This window comes from Lepus europaeus, chromosome 12 (genome assembly GCF_033115175.1).
Source record: "Lepus europaeus isolate LE1 chromosome 12, mLepTim1.pri, whole genome shotgun sequence".
In the NCBI taxonomy this organism is placed as follows: domain Eukaryota; kingdom Metazoa; phylum Chordata; class Mammalia; order Lagomorpha; family Leporidae; genus Lepus; species Lepus europaeus.
In genome coordinates, this window is record NC_084838.1 from 78,922 (window position 1) to 96,552 (window position 17,631).

The 17,631-nt window shown below is 48.5% G+C and overlaps 1 protein-coding gene across 1 annotated transcript in view; it reads right to left on the reverse strand.

Moving 5' to 3' along the window:
* CACNA1B (calcium voltage-gated channel subunit alpha1 B) overlaps positions 1-17,631 on the reverse strand; it is a 197,268-nt gene that overhangs the window by 23,846 nt on the left and 155,791 nt on the right. Inside the window, exons 34-35 of the mRNA XM_062206823.1 lie at positions 15,820-15,911; positions 13,829-13,973 (exon numbers count right to left, since the gene is read on the reverse strand). Coding sequence (XP_062062807.1) covers positions 13,829-13,973; positions 15,820-15,911 — 237 coding nt within the window. The remainder of the gene's footprint in view (positions 1-13,828; positions 13,974-15,819; positions 15,912-17,631) is intronic.

The following is a 17,631-nucleotide window of genomic DNA, read 5'->3' on the forward strand; positions in this document are numbered from 1 at the left end:
TCTTGTCATGAGCTGCCAAGGCTATGGAAACCTCTTGAGTTCACAAACTCTGACCTTATTTAGACAAGGCCATAATCGAAGTGGAAGTTCTCTCCTCCCTTCAGAGAAAGGTACTTCCTTCTTTGATGGCCCCTTCTTTCTGCTGGGATCTCACTCACACAGATCTTCCATTTAGGTCATTTTTTGCCATAGTGTCTTGGTTTTTCATGCATGAGAAACTCTCATGGGCTTTTTAGCCGGATCCAAATGCCTTAAGCCTGATTCTGAGGCCAGAGTGCTATTTAGGGCATTTGCCATTCTATGAGTCTGCTGTGTGGCCTGCTTCCCATGTTGGATCCTTCTTTCCTTTTTAATTCTATCAATTGTTATTAGCAGACACTTGGTCTTATTTATGTGATCCCTTTGACACTTAATCCTATCTTTATGATCAGTTATGAACTTAAACTGATCACTTTAACTAATAAGATGGCATGGGTACATGCCAACTTACTGGGATTTGGAGTCCAATGGCAAGTTTTAAGCTTTATCATTAGGGGTAAGTCCGAGTGAGCATGTGCCGAGCTGTACATCTCCTCCCTCTCTTATTCCCACTCTTATTTTTAACAGGGATCAATTTTCAATTGGGCTTAAACACCTAAGAATAATTCTGCTGTGCTAAGTAGAGTTCAATCATGGTATTAAGTAGAAAAAGAAAATAGTAAAAAGAATAAAACAGTAAGTTGTTCCTTGACATTCAGGACAAGGGCTGATCAAGTCATTGCTTCTCATAGTGTCAGCATTGCTTCTACAGGTTTCCTTTTAGGTGCTCAGTTAGTTGTCACAGATCAGGGAGAACATATGATATTTGTCCCTTTGGGACTGGCTAATTTCACTCAGTATGATGTTTTCCAGATTCCTCCATTTTGTTGCAAGAGACCAGATTTCATTTTTTTTTTACTTCTGTGTAGTATTCCATAGAGTATATATTCTGTAATTTCTTTATCCAGCCTACTGTTGATGGGCATTTAGGTTGATTCCATGTCTTAGCTATTGTGAATTGAGCTGCAATAAACATGGAGGTGAAGATAGCTCTTTTATTTGCCGATTTAATTTCCTTTGGGTAAATTCCGAGGAGTGGGATGGCTGGGTCATATGGTAGAACTATATTCAGATTTCCAAACTGTCTTCCATAGTGGCTTTTCCAGTTTGCATTCCCACCAACAGTGGATTAGGGTACCTTTTCCCCCACATTCTTACCAGCATTTGTTGTTGATTTTTGTATGAAAGCCATTCTAACTAGGGTGAGGTGAAACCTCATTGTGTGTTTTCTTAAAAGATTTATTTATTTATTTGAAAGACAGAGTTACATAGAAAGAGGAGAGGCAGAGAGAGAGAGAGAGAGAGAGAGAGAGAGAGAGAGAGAGAGAGGTCTTCCGTCCGCTGGTTCACTCCCCAGTTGGCCACAATGGCTGGGACTGAGCCGATCCGAAGCCAGGAGCCAGGAACTCCTTTTGGGTCTCCCATGCAGGTACAAGGGCCCAAGGACTTGGGCCTTCCTCTACTGCCTTCCCAGGCCATAGCAGAGAGCTGTATTGGAAAGTGGAGCAGCCAGGACTCAAACTGGCGTCCATATGGGATGCCGGCACTGTAAGTGGCAGCTTTACCCACTAGGCCACAGTGCTAGCCCCTCATTGTGGTTTTGATTTGCATTTCCCTTGTGGCTAATGATCCTGAACATTTTTTCATGTGTCTGTTGGCCATTTGGATTTCCTCTTTTGAAAAATGTCTTTTTTAAGTCCTTGGGCCATCTCTTAAGTGGGTTGTTTGTTTTGTTGTTGTGGAGTTTCTTGATCTCTCTGTAGATTCTGGTTATTAATCCTGTATCAGTTGCATCATTTCCAAGTAATTTCTTCCATTCTGTCAGCTGCCTCTTCACTTTCCTGTTTTCTTTCACCATACAGAAACTTCTCAGTTTGATGTAATCCCAGTTGTTAGTTTTGGCTTTGGCTGCCTAAACTCTGGGTCTTTTCCAAGAACTCTTTGCCTGTGCCAATATCTTGAAGGGTTTCTCCAATGTTCTCTAATAATTTGATGGTGTTGGGTCATAGCTTTAGATCCTTAATCCATGTTGAGTGGATTTTTGTGTAAGGTGTAGGGGTCTTGCTTCATACTTTTGCATATGGAAATCCAGTTTTCCAAGCACCATTTGTTGAACAGACTGTCCTTGCTCCAGGAATTGGTTTCAGCTCCTTGATCAAATATAAGTTGACTGTAGATGTTTGGATTAATTTGTGGTATTTCTATTCTGTCCCATTGGTCTCTCCATCTGTTTTTGTACCAGTACCGGGCTGTTTTGATTATAATTACCCTATAGTATGTCTTGAAATCTGGCATTGTGATGCCTCCAGATTTGTTTTTGTTGTACAAGATTGCTTTAGCTACTTGGGGTCTCTTGTGTCTCCATATGAATTTCAGCATCATTTTTTCCAGATCTGAGAAGAATGTCTTTGGTATTTTGATTGGTACCACATTGAATCTGTAAACTGCTTTTGGAAGAATGGACACTCTAATGATATTGATTCTTCTAATCCATGAACATGGAAGATTTTTCCATTTTTTGTATCTTTTTCTATTTCTTTCTTGAAGTTTTGTAATTCTCATAATAGAAATCGTTGACATCCTTGGTTAAGTTATTCCAAGGTATTTGATTTTTTTTTTTTTGTAGCTATTGTGGCACTGTCTGTGTATATAAAGGTTGTTGATTTTTTTTTTTATTTTTATTTTTGACAGGCAGAGTGGACAGTGAGAGAGAGACAGAGAGAAAGGTCTTCCTTTTGCCGTTGGTTCACCCTCCAATGGCCGCCGCGGTAGCGCGCTGCGGCCGGCGCACCGCGCTGTTCCGATGGCAGGAGCCAGGTGCTTATCCTGGTCTCCCATGGGGTGCAGAGCCCAAACACTTGGGCCATCCTCCACTGCACTCCCTGGCCACAGCAGAGAGCTGGCCTGGAAGAGGGGCAACCGGGACAGGTTTGGTGCCCCGACCGGGACTAGAACCCGGTGTGCCGGCGCCGCAAGGCGGAGGATTAGCCTGTTGAGCCACGGTGCCGGCCGGTTGTTGATTTTTGTGTATTGATTTTATATGCTGCTACTTTACCAAACTCTTTGAGTTCCAATAGTCTCTTAGTGGAGTTCTTTGGCTCCTCTAAATAAAGAATCAAGTCGTCTGCAAAGAGGGATAGTTTGACTTCTTCCTTCCCAATTTGTATCCCTTTGATTTCTTTTTCTTGCCTAATGGCTCTGGCTAAAACTTCCAGGACTATATTGAATAGTAATGGTGAGAGTGGGCATCCCTGTCTGGTACCAGACCTCAGTAGGAATGCTTCCAACATTTCCCCATTCAATAGGATGCTGGTTGTGGGTTTGTCATAAATTGCCTTGATTGTGTTGAGGAACGTTCTTTCTAAACCCAAAATGCTAGGGCCGGCGCCATGGCTCACTTGGCTAGTTCTCCAGCTTTGGCATTGGAATCCCATATGGGTGCCGGGTTCTAGTCCCGGTTGCTCCTCTTCCAGTCCAGCTCTCTGCTATGGCCCGGGAAGGCACTGGAAGATGATCCAAGTGCTTGGGTGCCTGCACCCACGTGGGAAACCAGGAAGAAGCACCTGGCTCCTGGCTTTGGATTGGCATCGCTCCGGCTGTAGTGGCCATTTGGAGGGTGAACCAATGGAAGGAAGACCTTTCTCTCTGTCTCTCCTTCTCATTGTCTGTAACTCTACCTGTCAAATAAATATATAAAAAATCTTTTAAAAAAAAAAAAAACAAAATGCTTAGAGTTTTCCTCATGAAAGTGTTGTATTTTATCAAATGCTTTCTCTGCATCTATTGAGATAATCATATGGTTTTTGTTCAGCAGGTTGTTAATGTGGTGTACGACACTGATTGATTTGCAAATTTTGAACCATCTCTGCATACCAGGGATAAATTCTACTTGGTCTGGGTGGATATTTTTCTGATGTGTTGTTGGATTCTATTGGCTAGAATTTTGTTGAGGATTTTTGCATCTATGCTCATCAGGGAAATTGGTCTGTAATTCTCTTTCTCTGTTGCATCTTTTTCAGGTTTAGGAATTAAAGTGATACTAGCTTCATAGAAAGAATTTGGGAGGATTTCCTCTCTTGCAATTGTTTTGAATAGCTTGTGAAGAATTGGAGTTAGTTCTTCACTAAATGTCTGGTTAAATTCAGCAGTGAATCCCTCCGGTCCTGGGCTTTTCTTTGCTGGGGGGGGCCTTTATTACTGATTCAATTTCCGTCTTGGTTATGGGTCTGTTTAGGGTTTCTGTCTTCATGGATCAATTTTGGTAGGTTGTATGTGTCCAGGAAACTATCCATATCTGCTAGGTTTCCCAGTTTTTTTTTTTTTTTTTTGACAGGCAGAGTGGATAGTGAGAGAGAGACAGAGAGAAAGAGAAAGGTCTTCCTTTTTGCCGTTGGTTCACCCTCCAATGGCCACTGTGGCAGGTGCATCTTGCTGATCCAAAGCCAGGAGCCAGGTGCTTCTCCTGGTCTCCCATGCGGGTGCAGGGCCCAAGCACTTGGGCATCCTCCACTGCACTCCCGGGCCATAGCAGAGAGCTGGCCTGGAAGAGAGGCAACCGGGATAGAATCTGGCGCCCCAACCGGGACTAGAACCTGGTGTGCCGGCGCCGCAAGGCAGAGGATTAGCCTGTTAAACCATGGCGCCGGCCCCCAGTTTGTTGATATACAACTCTTTGTAATAATTTCTGATGATTCTTTTTATTTCTGTGGTGTCTGCTGTTACATTTCCTTTTTCATCTCTAATTTTATTGATTTGGGTCTTCTCTCTTCTTCTTTTTTTTTTTTTTTTTTGGTTAGTTGTGCCAATGATATTCCAATATTGCTTATTAAAAAAAAAAAAGCTCTTTGTTTTGCTGATCTTTTGTAGTGTTTTTTTTTTTAAATCAATTTTGTTGATTTCTTCTCTTATTTTTTCTCTCCTCCTACTAGTTTTGGGTTCTGTTTGCTGTAGTTTTTCTAGATCCTTGAGATGCATTGATAGTTCATTTATTTGGTGCCTTTCCAATTTCTTGATGTAGGCACCAACTGCTATAAACTTTCCTCTTAACACTGCTTTGCTGTATTCTATAAGTTTTGGTATGTTTTGTTGTCATCTTCATTTGTTTCCAGAAAGTTTTGATTTCTTTTTTGGTTTCTTCTGTGACCATGTTCATTCAGGAGCATGTTGTTCAATCTCCATGTGTTCGCATATGTTCTAGAGATTCCTGAGTTGCTGATTTTCAGCTTCATTCCATTGTGGTTTGAGAAGAAGCATGGTATGATTTCGATTGTTTTGAATTTGCTGAGATTTGCTTTATGGCCCAGCATGTGGTCAATCCTACAGAAAGCTCCACGCACTGCTGAGAAGAATGTGCGTTCTGCAGCTAGTTGATGAGAAGTTCTGCAGAGACCTGTTAGGTCCCTTTGGTCTATAGTGTCAATTATATCTGCTGTTTTTTTGGTGATTTTCTGTTTGGTTGATCTGTCCATTGCTGAAAGCAGGGTATTGAAGTCCCCCAATACTATTGTATTGAAATCTAAGTCTCCCTTTAAATTCCTTAACATTTCTTTTAAATAGCCAAGTGCCCTGTAATTAGGTGCATATATGTTTATAATAAGTACATCTTTCTGTTGAATTAATCCCTTAATAATTTTTTTTACAGGCAGATTTAGACAGTGAGAGAGAGAGAGAGAGAGAGACAGAGAGACAGAGAGACAGAGAGAAAGGTCTTCCTTTCCGTTGGTTCAGCCTCCAAATGGCTGCTACGGCTGGCGCTCTGAGCTGATCTGAAGCCAGGAGCCAGGTGCCTCCTCCTGGTCTCCCATGCGGGTGCAGGGCCCAAGGACTTGAGCCATCCTCCACTGCCTTCTTGGGCCACAGCAGAGAGCTGGACTGGAAGAGGAGTAACTGGGACAGAATCTGGCACCCCAACTGGGACTAGAACCGGGGGTGCCGGCGCTGCAGGCAGAGATTAGCCAAGTGAGCCGCGGTGCCGGCCAGATCCCTTAATAATTATATAGGGCCTTTTGTGGTCTCTTTTAACAGTTTTTGTGTTAAAGTCTATTTTGTCTGGTATTATGATGGCTACACCAGCTCTTTTTGGTTTCTGTTGGCATGGAATATCTTTTCCATCCTTTCACTTTCAGTCTGCATGCGTCTTTGTTGGTGAGATGTGTTTCTAATAGGCAGCAAATAGATGGGTTTTGTTTTTTAACCCATTTAGCTAGTCTGTGTCTTTTAACTGGGGAGTTGAGGCCATTTACATTCAAGGTGACTATTGGTAAGTAATGACTTTGCCCTGCCATTCTTCCAAAAATATTTCTAATTTATACTTTGAACTTCCTTTGATCTTTTACTGAGAGATTTTCTTCCTTTACCTTCTTTCATAGTGATGGCCATGTTTCTGTGTTTCTGTGTGCAACACATCCTTAAGTGTCTTTTGCAGGGCTGGATGGGTGGTGGCAAATTCTTTCAGTTTCTGTTTGTCATGGAAGGTCTTTATTTCACCTTCATTAACAAATGAGAGCTCTGTAGGGTGTAATATTCTGAGATGAGTTTTTTTTTCCCCTCTTAAGAGTTGGACTATATCTCGCCATTCTCGCTTAGCCTGTAGGGTTTCTGATAAGAAGTCCACTGTGACTCTAATTAGAGATCCTCTGAAAGTAATATGGCATTTCTCTCATGCACATTTTAGAATCTTCTCTTTATGTTTCACTGTGGTGAGTTTGATTACAATGTGTCATGGTGAGGATCTTTTCTGGTCATATCTATTAGGAGTTCTGTGTGTTTCCTGTACTTGAATGTCCCTTTCTTTCTCAAAACCTGAGAAGTTTTCTGCTATTATTTCACTAAAAAGGCCTTCTAATCCTTTTTCATTTTCCATGCCTTCAGGAACTCCTAGAACCCATATGTTAGTTTTTATTTTTAAATAGTATCCTGTAGATTTGCAACAGTGTTTTTTTAGTTTTCTAATTTCCTCTTCTTGTCTTTGGTTTGACTGTATACTTTCCTGTGCTTTATCTTTTAAGTCCAATATTCTCTCTTCTGCTTCACCCATTCTGTTTTTAAGGCTCTCCATTGCATTTTTATTTATTCTATTGAATTCTTCATTTCATTTTGATTCTTCTTTAGGATCTCGGTTTCATAGGAGAAATTTTCTTTCATGTCCCGCACAGATTTCAGTAGTTCATGCATTTGCTTTTGGTTACTTCTATGTAATCTTATGATCAATTTTTTGAATTCCATTTCTTACATTTCTTCTATCTCATTGTCTTCACAATCTAGTATTGAAGTGTCATGTTCTTTTGGGGGCATCCTGTTGTCTCCCTTATTCTTTTTTCTTGGATTGGTGCATTTGTTGTTTGGCATTTATGGAGATACTCGTTGGTTTCTTTTTTTTTTCTTAAAGATTTATTTATTTATTTGAAAGACAGAATTACACAGAGAGGAGAGGCAGAGAAAGAGAGAGAGAGAGAGAGAGAGAGAGAGAGAGAGAGAGAAAGAAAGGGGGGGAGGGAGAAAGAGGGAGGTCTTTAATCCGATGGTTCACTCCCCAATTGACCACAATGGCTGGAGCTGCACCATGCCACAGCGTTGCCACCCCCCCCCCTTTTTTTTCTTTTTTGCTGTGGCATCTTTTCTCTTTGTATTATGACTGTAAATAAGTGGAGTGTCTGCTTTCAGTGAATCTCTAGAGGCTTGTAGTGGGTGTGGTCACAGAGCTTTGTTCAGTTCTAAAGGGCTAAGGGTGAGCCTAAGGTGACACACCCAGGTTTGTTGTGGTAAATCTCTCTCTCTCTCTCTCAATCTCTCTCTTAATTAGAAGGGAGGTATATTCTGCTCAGCTGAGCTCCTCTCCTCTGTGGAGACCGGTGCTGGAGCACTAGCCCCAGTGGGTATAATATTTGTCTACTCTGTCCCAAGAACCACACAAAGGATCTGTGCAGTCCTTAGTGTAAGTTCAGATTCCCCAACAATGTCTCTCACCAGGTAACCAGGAACCCCCAAGCTTGTGGCGTCTCCCACTGAGACTGCTCAGAGTCCCAGCCACACCATGAGTCCTCCCACACACACTTTTGTGCACAGTCCCAGTTCAGAAGCTTCACACAGTCACAAGCTCCAGCCCCGTTAGTTCTCCCCACCAGAGTTAGGAGCTGGCACAGCTGTTATGTATGTCCAAAATGGTGCCTGCTCTATCAGCTTGTTACAGTACAGCTGTTGTAAAGTAATTGGGGAGAGAAAAACATGTCCATCCCATCCTTTTTTTTTTTTCTTCCTTTTTTCCCTCCTCTCGTTTGGCTGATACACTTTCCCCTAATGGGGCTCCGAGCCTGGTTCCCTCTAGGCTCTTCCTGCCACTTTTTTGCCAGTGGCTTGGGCTGCTGTGGTCCGGTCTCATCTCACCTTCCAGCACTGGTGCCTAGGCTCTCGACTTTGGAGTCCTGAGCTGTGGGCACCCACGTCCTCCACGTAGGTGCACCGTGTCCCTGTAATTTTGGTAGTTTCCTCTGCCATTTTTTCCCTAACTCTTTCTTGAGACTACACGATCTCCACTTTTTTTTTTGACAGACAGAGTTAGTGAGAGAGAGAGAGAGAGACAGAGAGAAAGGTCTTCCTTCCGTTGGTTCACCCCCCAAATGGCCACTATGGCTGGTGCTGTGGCCAGCGCGCTGCGCCAATCCAAGCCAGGAGCCAGGTGCTTCCTCCTGGTCTCCCGTGCGGGTGCAGGGCCCACGCACTTGGGCCATCCTCCACTGCCCTCCCGGGCCACAGCAGAGAGCTGGACTGGAAGAGGAGCAACTGGGACAGAATCCAGTGCCCCCACCGGGACTAGAACCCGGGGTGCCGGCGCTGCAGGCAGAGGATTAGCCAAGTGAGCCACGGCGCCGGTCAATCTCCACTTTTTAAAAACTATCTTCTACTGGGCTAGAGCAGTAAGCTCCCTTCCTACTCTGCCATCTTGGAACCTCCCCAGGGATATTCATTTTCAATTTTCTTTTCTTGTGCTGTATTTTGGCCATAGTATCGGAGTGACACTGGCCACCTAGAAGACATGAGGAAACATTCCCTTCCCTTCTGCTTCTGGGAGGAACTTCAGTGTTAATTATTCTTTTGTATTCTATTTATTCTATTTTTCTTATTGTCTCAAAATATATACAAGAAATTTACCATTTAAAAATATATTTGTGAGGGAGGGAGGAAGGGAAGGAAGGAGAGAGAGGGAGAGGGAGAGGGGGAGAGGAGAGAGAGGGAGAGGGGAGAGAGGGACAGAGGGAGAGAGGGAGAGGGAGAGAGAGAGGGAGAGGGGGAGAAGGGAAGAGGGGAGAGAGGGAGAGGGGAGAGAGGGAGAGAGGGAGAGAGGGAGAGGGGGAGAGGGGGAGAGGGGAGAGAGGGAGAGGGGAGAGGGGAGAGAGGGAGAGGGGGAGAGGGGGAGAGGGGAGAGAGGGAGAGGGGAGAGGGGAGAGAGGGAGAGGGGGAGAGGGGGAGAGGGGAGAGAGGGAGAGGGGAGAGAGGGAGAGAGGGAGAGAGGGAGAGAGGGAGAGAGGGAGAGAGGGAGAGAGGGAGAGAGGGAGAGAGGGAGAGAGGGAGAGGGAGAGAGAATGCTGCCATCCACTGGTTCAATGCCCAAATGCCTACAACAGGCAGGGCTTGACCAGGCCAAAGTTAGGAGCTAAAAACTGAATCTAGCTCTCCCCACGTGGGTGGCAAGAACCCAATTACCTGAGCTGTCAGCACTGCCTCCCAGGGCCTGCATTAGCAGGAAGCTGGAGTTAGAAGCTAGAGCTGGGCATCGAACCCAGGTACTCCAATGTGGGACACAGGTGTCTCAATGGCTAGGTCAAACAGCCACCAAGACTTTGGCATTTTAAGCATTTTTCCTGTAGAAGTCAGTGGCACGACGTGCATTTTTTATCGCTGTGCAACCATCACCATTATCCTCTCTAGAACCTTCTTAGGGTCTCAAACTGAAACTGTCCCCACTAAACACAATTCCCCTTTCTCCCCAGTCCCTGGCAACCTCATTTCACTACTTCCTGTCTCTACAGGTACCTTACACAGGCGGGGTCCCCACATATGTGTCCTTCTGAGACTGGTTTATACCACCCAGGATGATGTCCTCAAGGCTCACTCACATCACAGTGTGGGTCAGAATGCCCTGCTCTCAAAGGCTGAGCCATTGTCCATTGCAGGTCCATGACCAATTTTGTCTGCTTGTTCACCTACTGGTGGAAATTGGCTGCTTCCTCCTGGTTATTGTGGATAATGCTGCTCTGAACATGGGTTTGAGTTCCTACTTCTAATTCTCTGAGGTATATAACCAGAGTGTATTTGATGGATCATGTGAATATTATAATTCATTTTTAACTTTCTGAGGAACAGCTATAGTATTTTCCATAGTGGTTGCATCATTTTACATTCTCATCACCAACATTACAAATGTTTTAATTTCTGTACATTTTAAAAAAGATTTATTTATGTATTTGAAAGGCAGAATTACAGACAGAGGGAGAGACAGACAGAGAGACATAGAAAGAGAGAGATCTTATACCTGCTGGTTCACTCCGCAAATGGCCACAATGGCCAGGGTTGGGCCGGGCTGAAGCCAAGGAGCCAGGAGCTTCATCTGGGTGTCCCACGTGGGTATTTTCCCATTTCTTAATTGGTTGTTTCTCTGTCATCCAGTTGTAGGAGTCTTTTATATATTTTTATATTAACACCTTATTTTATATTATACACACAGACACACACACAATTTGCAAATTTTCCTTGGGTTCCCTTTTTGTTCTGTTGATACTGTCCTTTTGTTTTGCATTTTGAGTAGTCCAATGTATCTTATTCTTTCTTTTGTTGTGATGTTGATGTCAAATCAAATATTCCTTTGACAAATACAATATCATGAAGATTGACCCCCCTCATGTTCCCATGTTTTCTTCTGAGTTTTAAGGGTTTAGTTCCTATATTTGGGTCCTTGATAGATTTTCATTTTTGTATTGATGTAATAAAGGGTCCAACCTCATTCTTTTGCAAGAATGGATATCCAGTTTCCTCAATACCACTTATTGGAAAGATTGTCATTTTGCAATTATTGGTCTTGGACTTCTCTTCATCTGTGGCTGTGGGTTTCTGATTCAGTCTTGCTGTAGGTCTATTCAGATTTCTACTTCTTTTTGGGCTAGTCATGGTAATGGGTGTCTCTCTGGGAATTTGTCTATTCTAAGAGCTGGGGTCCAAATGCAGGCTCACCCAAGATCATTAACATCTCCAATTCCCCATTTCTTTTTTTTCTTCATTGTGCACTATGAAGATTATATCAGACTGGGATGATGTTTTCACAGCACTCTACCTAGTACCCAGCTGAAACCCAACCCAATGCAGTCCTGCCACTCGGCTGGAAAAATATCACAGTTCCATTTTTCCCACTTCTCTGTCAGAGGAGTCTGCATGGGTGACTCATCAGATCCAACCAGTGAGGGAGGTGCCAGGAGAGCTGAGCTTCCAGCCAACACCCTTCTGTGCTCCAGTTAAGAAGGTGCCAACGTCACCCAAGGGTTACGACAGAGGCCCCGGGAACAAGACACGGAAGACAGTGGCCGTCGGCTTCTCAGACAAGTGACAGCTGCAGTCAAGGATCTTTCCGCTCGTCAGGGACAGACCCAGTGAGTGCCAGCCTGAGAGTGTGGCTTTGTGTGCAGCTCTGCCCCTGCCACTGACAGTGGGGCCAGGCTAGTGGGCTGGGCTGTGCGCCCATGGGGAGGCTGGTCCGGCAGCACCAGGTGTCTGTCAACAGCCTGAGGACCAATGTTCCCACTGCCCATAGGACAGTGCCCTCCAGAAACCTGCCCTTCTTGCCTCCAGAGAAGAGAGGACCCCCACATGCCAGTCCCCCAGTCCCTCGCTTGATCTCACACTGCAGATTCCTCCACTTTCCCCCTCGGCCCCAAGCGCACTCCTTTCCTGCTGCACTCTCTAACATCCCGGCCGGCAGCAGCGGAGGTCTGGACATCTCACCTTCCCTCAGTCTCCCATTTCTCCAGCTCCAGCTCCCTCGGCCAAGCACTGATGTTCATGCCATGCATCCACCTTCCTCCTCCGTCCATGGGACTCTCGCACCTGCCTTGCCCTCTGTCTCTACTTCCGCACAGAGATGGGCGACCACTGCTGGCCTCTCCCTGCTTCACCTCCTCGCCCCGGGCCGTCTCCTGTCCTTACTCCTGGGACTCACGCTCAGGTGGGTGCTCGTCATCGGCACCAGTGACATCACCACCGCTGCTGCCCAAGCTCTGCCTCACACCTCACTGTGTGCTCACACTGCCTGTCCTCCCCGCTCACCATCTGCAACACCTGCACCCCCAGTGGTCTGGCCACACAGCGGCCTCCCAAGCGGCAGGCGTCTCCAGTTGGGTCCCAACACTAAAACCATACCCTTCTCTCCCCCTTACACTGGTCTGCGATATCCCAGACCACTCACCACTCATGGTGCCAATGCATGGATGTGGCTGGAGAAAGCAGACTGCGCACTCCAGTCCCACTGGACAATGACCATACCAACCTGAAGAGTTTCCTCCATGATGCCTGCTGTGGAGGGCACCCACGTGCTCATGCCAGGCCTGCCCGGCCTCACACCACTGCTGGAACCCACCTCAGCTAGGGTTTTGTTTGCCCCAGGCCAGCAAGAACCACGCCTGCAAAGGTCACTGGCTGCCGCACCCCCTCCACCCATGAGCTGTGCTTTGCCATCACCCCACTTCTGCTTCCCAGACACTTCACGGGTTTGGCCACCTCCTCCCTCAGACACTGAGCTCCTGGGGCTCTCCACCCACTTCATGGAGACCCCTCAGCTTATTATCCAGGGTTAGGGTCTGCCTCCTGAGTGCCTGGGGCCTTCCCTGTCCTGATGCTCCTGAGAATGGTGCATCAGAGTCAGCTCCGGAGCTTGTTACGACCGAGAAGAGCCCATGGAGTCAGAGGAGCCCAGTGTAGTCAGAGGAGCCCAGTGTAGTCAGAGGGCCCCAGTGTAGTCAGAGGAGCCCAGTGTAGTCACATGGTCCCAGTGTAGTCAGAGGAGCCCAGGCTCTTCATTTCCAACATCACTGTGGTGACAGCTGCTGCACAGGTTGCTGGGCTAGGCTCTATGTAGCAGGGACCCACAGGCATTGTCCAGCCCATAAATACACCCAATGCCAACAAAACCCACTCACACCCCCAGCCCAGACATCTAACAGGCATCCCTGTTCCCTCCCTCTCTAGTCCCTCAGCTACAGGCTCCCTACATTCCCACCTTGGAGACCGTCACCCACCCACCACCCCAGAAAACCTCAGGTCCTCGTTTTCTATTCTTTTTCTTTCATACCCATACGCAGTCACATCAGTGCCACCTTTGAAATGCAGCCCAGCCCCACCCAGTTCCTGTCCCTCCCTTTCTCTGGGCCACTGTCTGTCCACTCTGTGGCCATCTTCCTCACCACACCCAGAGGCCAGTGCCAAACCGTGAGCAGCAAGCACAATCATGTCACTGTCACACCCACTGGCCATGATGCACACCCTTCTGGAAGCTGGAAGCTAAGGGCCCTCTCCCCAGAGGCCAAGGCTGGTTACAGGCAGCTCATCAGTGAGCTGGTCCTTTCCAGGGCTGACGAGGTGGACCCAGGCCATCGACATGGAGTCAGCTTGTGACATGTCCTGGGTCTCAGTCACAGGCCCCAAGAGACGAATGTAGGGTCCCCAAGATGGACTGAGATGGGCAGGCTGGGGTGCAGTGACTGGGACTTACCAGAAAGGAGCAGAGGAAGATGAAGGAGACGAAGTAAAAGTAGGCAAAGTCGCTGCCGCACTCGCTGGCATTGGCGTGCTCATCGCAGGCCCGGCTGCTGAGGCACGACAGCATGATCTCGTGCCAGGCCTCCCCCGTGGCGCTCCTACAAAGAGGGGCAGAGCCATGAGGCCCAGCAGGGAGCCTGGAGGTCCAGGCTTGAGCTCTGTCCGGAGCCCTCACCCTGACCCTCCCCCCCCGGGGGAGCTGTGCCTCATGGTTCCCTCTCTGGTCCCTGCCTGAGGGCTGTATGGGCGCCAGCCCATGGAACAGACGGCTGTTTCTTCAGGAGAACCCATGGCGTGAGCTGAGAAGGCGCTGGTCACTCAGGAGGGTCTGCTGCACCGGCCCTGGAAACCCTGCCTACCCAGACACACGCTGTCACAGCCTTGCCTGCTTCAAGCCAAAACACCGGAGCCATCCTTGCCCCCACCCCCCACCCCTGCCCTTAGCTCAGCACCTTCAAAGTCAGTGGAGCCGCCTCACTTCCTGCCACCCTGGGCTGAGCAAGACTCCCCTGAGCTGCTGTCATGGCCTCCACGTCATCTGCTCATCTTCCACTTTGTGGGCCCCCCGCCCAGCTCAGTCCGACCTCGTCATTGCTCTCAAGAGCCCTCCAGCAGCTGCCCTTCCTCACAGCAGAGGCCCAGGCTCGCATGCCTGCCCTCAGCCTGATGAGGTCTCTGTCCACTCTGTCCACTCTCCATCTGGCTTCACTTCCCCTGGGTCCTTGCTCAGTCCCCTCCGGCCCCTCAAACGACTCAAAAACACGAGGTCCCAAGCAGCCATTGAGATGTACCTGGAGCACCAGGGGCCTGCTGGGGGTCAGAGCCTGGTTTCTGGTCTCTGGGCACCTGTGTGTGACCAGACCCAGGCAGCAGTCAGGCCGTCCACACCCATGAGAGCCTGAGTAGGCTGCTGCTTCAGCAGGGCCAGGCCTGAGCCAGGAGTGTTGCCATGTGACGTGAAGCTTGGGGAGGAACAGCTTAAAACTAAGGCTGACTTCACAGGTTTGTCTCACGTCTTGTGTATCGTGTGTGGCATGGAGTAGAATGCTAAGTGAAGAGACAGAACTAGCATCACAGCTAGGCACAGAAACACCACTGGCGAGAGTGCAGCCCTCGGGGGCTTGTTCAGGCTGCAGACAAACAGGAGCCAGAAGCTGCCTGCAGGCAGCACAGCACAGCAAGCCTGAGCCTGAGCTCAGCCTCACCCTGGGAGCCCGGAGAATGGCCCAGAGCTGCAGGGCACACCTGTAGGCAGGGCAGGCTGCACACCTGGGGCTGGCCGTGCAGCAGCCCGACAAGTGGCGAGACCCCAAGGCATGGCCTGACGCCAATACCCCTGTTCCAGGAACCCTGGCCAAAGCTCTTCTCTTCCATCCTGGGGTCATTGGTGCTAGAACAAGGAGATGGAGGAGGTGGGGAAGCCCTCCCAACCCTCCCGTCTCTTCCATCCCCACTGGCAGGCACACAGAGCTCTCTTGCTGGCACGCCTTCAGCAAGGAGTCTTGGTAGCCACAAAGCTCATGCCAAGGGCATCTTGGCCTCTCTAGGCCCCACACTACTGCTTGGCATGGCTGCGCCCAGGAGCCAGGGAGCTGTGACCCTCAGGACGGACAGTGGAAAGTGAAGGTGTGGCCAACCCTGGCCAGCTGGGTTCCTCAGGGCACCAAGCAGCTGTAAGTACTGTTGGTGGAAGGTCCTCCTGCTGCCCTGCTGGTCCCAGGGCCAGCACAGGGAGAGACCCTGCTGGGAACCTGCTGTCCTCCCTGCGGTGCCTCCCTTCAGTCTGCCTGAGGCCCAGCACAGGCTAAGAGCCCTTTGGAGCAGATGAAAGGAGAGAGGGAACTGGAAGCCAGTGGTCCCTGTGGCTGGGACCACCCTTCTCTGTCCCATGCAAGGAAGCCCCCAGGACAGGCACTCATTGGCTGGGGCTGACAGACAACACACCTGAACAGCAGCATCAAGGCCTGCAGAAACGTCCGGAAGTTATTGTGTCTGTTGATGCTGGTGTCATCGTCCAGGGCGATGTTCCCAAAAACCTGAATCGGGGAAGCAATGGCAACACTCAATGCCGGGACCCTGGCAGGGTTTCGGGGGCAGCGCTCTGCTGGAGAGCCACCACCCTGCAGGGGCTGGTGCATTCCCAAGACTCCTGCCCCACAGCTCAGCACACCCACTGCCTGGCCACAGGTGCCACCTGGGGCCCGGAGCTGAGGGTACGAGGAGTCCACTGTGTCTGAGACCAGAAGAAACTTCAGCACATATAGCACAAAGAGCTTTTTGTCCATTTCAGCTGAGTTTTTCCAGAGTAAGAAATGCAACTGTACTTAGCCTAACACCTGGAATCTGGCTGGAAACTTACAGCTGTCACATTTCCGTATCCAGGCTCCTACACATGCACAGATTGAAGCAGCAAACAATACGAATCTGTTTTGAATAGCATCAGATCAGCAAATTTAAAAAAAAAGAACTTTTCAATTTCTGAAGCAAGTTTTAAAAAGTTTTCAGTTGGTGGCAGCACTGGTGTGCTGGGCTAAGCCTCCACCTGCAGCACTGGCATCCCATTCGGGTGCCAGTTTGAGGCCCAGCTGCTCTACCTCCAATCCAGCTCCCTGCTAATGGTCTGAGAAAGCAGTAGAAGATGACCCAAGTCCTTTGGCCCCTGCACCCATGAAGGAAACCCAATGAAGCTCCCAGTTCCTGGCTTCAGATAGGCCCAGATCCAGCCACTGTGGCCACTTGGGGAGTGAGCCAGTGGATGGAAAATTTCTCTCTGCCCATCTTTCTCTGTAACTCTTTCAAATACAAAAAAAAAAAAAAAAAAAACTAAAAAAAAGTTTTCTTTTTTTTTTAAAAGATTTATTTTATTCATTCAAAAGAGTTACAGAGAAAGGCAGAGACACAGAGAGAGACGTCTTCCATCTGCTGGTTCACCCCCCAGATGGCTGCAATGGCCAGAGCTGCGCTGATCCAAAGCCAGGAGCCAGGAGCTTCTTCTGGGTCTCCCACGTGGGTTCAGGGGCCCAAGGACTTGGGCCGTCTTCTACTGCTTCTCCAGGCCACAGCAGAGAGCTGGATCGGAAGAGGAGCAGCCGGGACTAGAACCCGCGCCCATATGGGATGCCGGCACTTTAGGCCAGGGCTTTAACCCACTGCACCACAGCACTAGCCCCCACAAAAAAGTTTTCAGCTAACTTTTAAGCACTGACACTCCCCAACCCTAACTCGCTATGGGGGTTCATCTCCCATTCCTAGTGTTGCAAAGTGGCCAAAGGCTGAGGGTTTATAATCGGGATACTGATTTATGTCTTTTATGTGATTTTTTTCCTCAAATAGTTGACAAAGTATTCTTTAGCAAAATAAGGAAAATCCAGAAAACTCCAGCAAATTCAATGATGCCATGGGTCCCACTCCAGTTCTCAGGGCCCTTCCTGAGTGCAGAGTCTCCCAAGCTCGGGGGGGTGGGGTGGGGTGGGGCGTGCTGCAGATGGCCACCAGCTCCCGGAGTGAGCGGCCCCTGCCCTGCGCCCGTCTGTACCAGTGCCCGACATCCAGCCGCTGCTGGGCCATCACTGACACTGCGGTGCCTCTGCCTGGAGGGGGCTGCGGCTGCCCCTCACCCACGGGAGCCGCAATGCCTCAGTGCCCTCCACCATGAAAGCGTCTGGACAACGAAGCATGTGCCTGGCTCTTGTGGGGGCACCACAGCAGGTGTGTGGAGAGTGCAGTTAAGAGCTGAGTATTTTGTTGCGTGTTCTG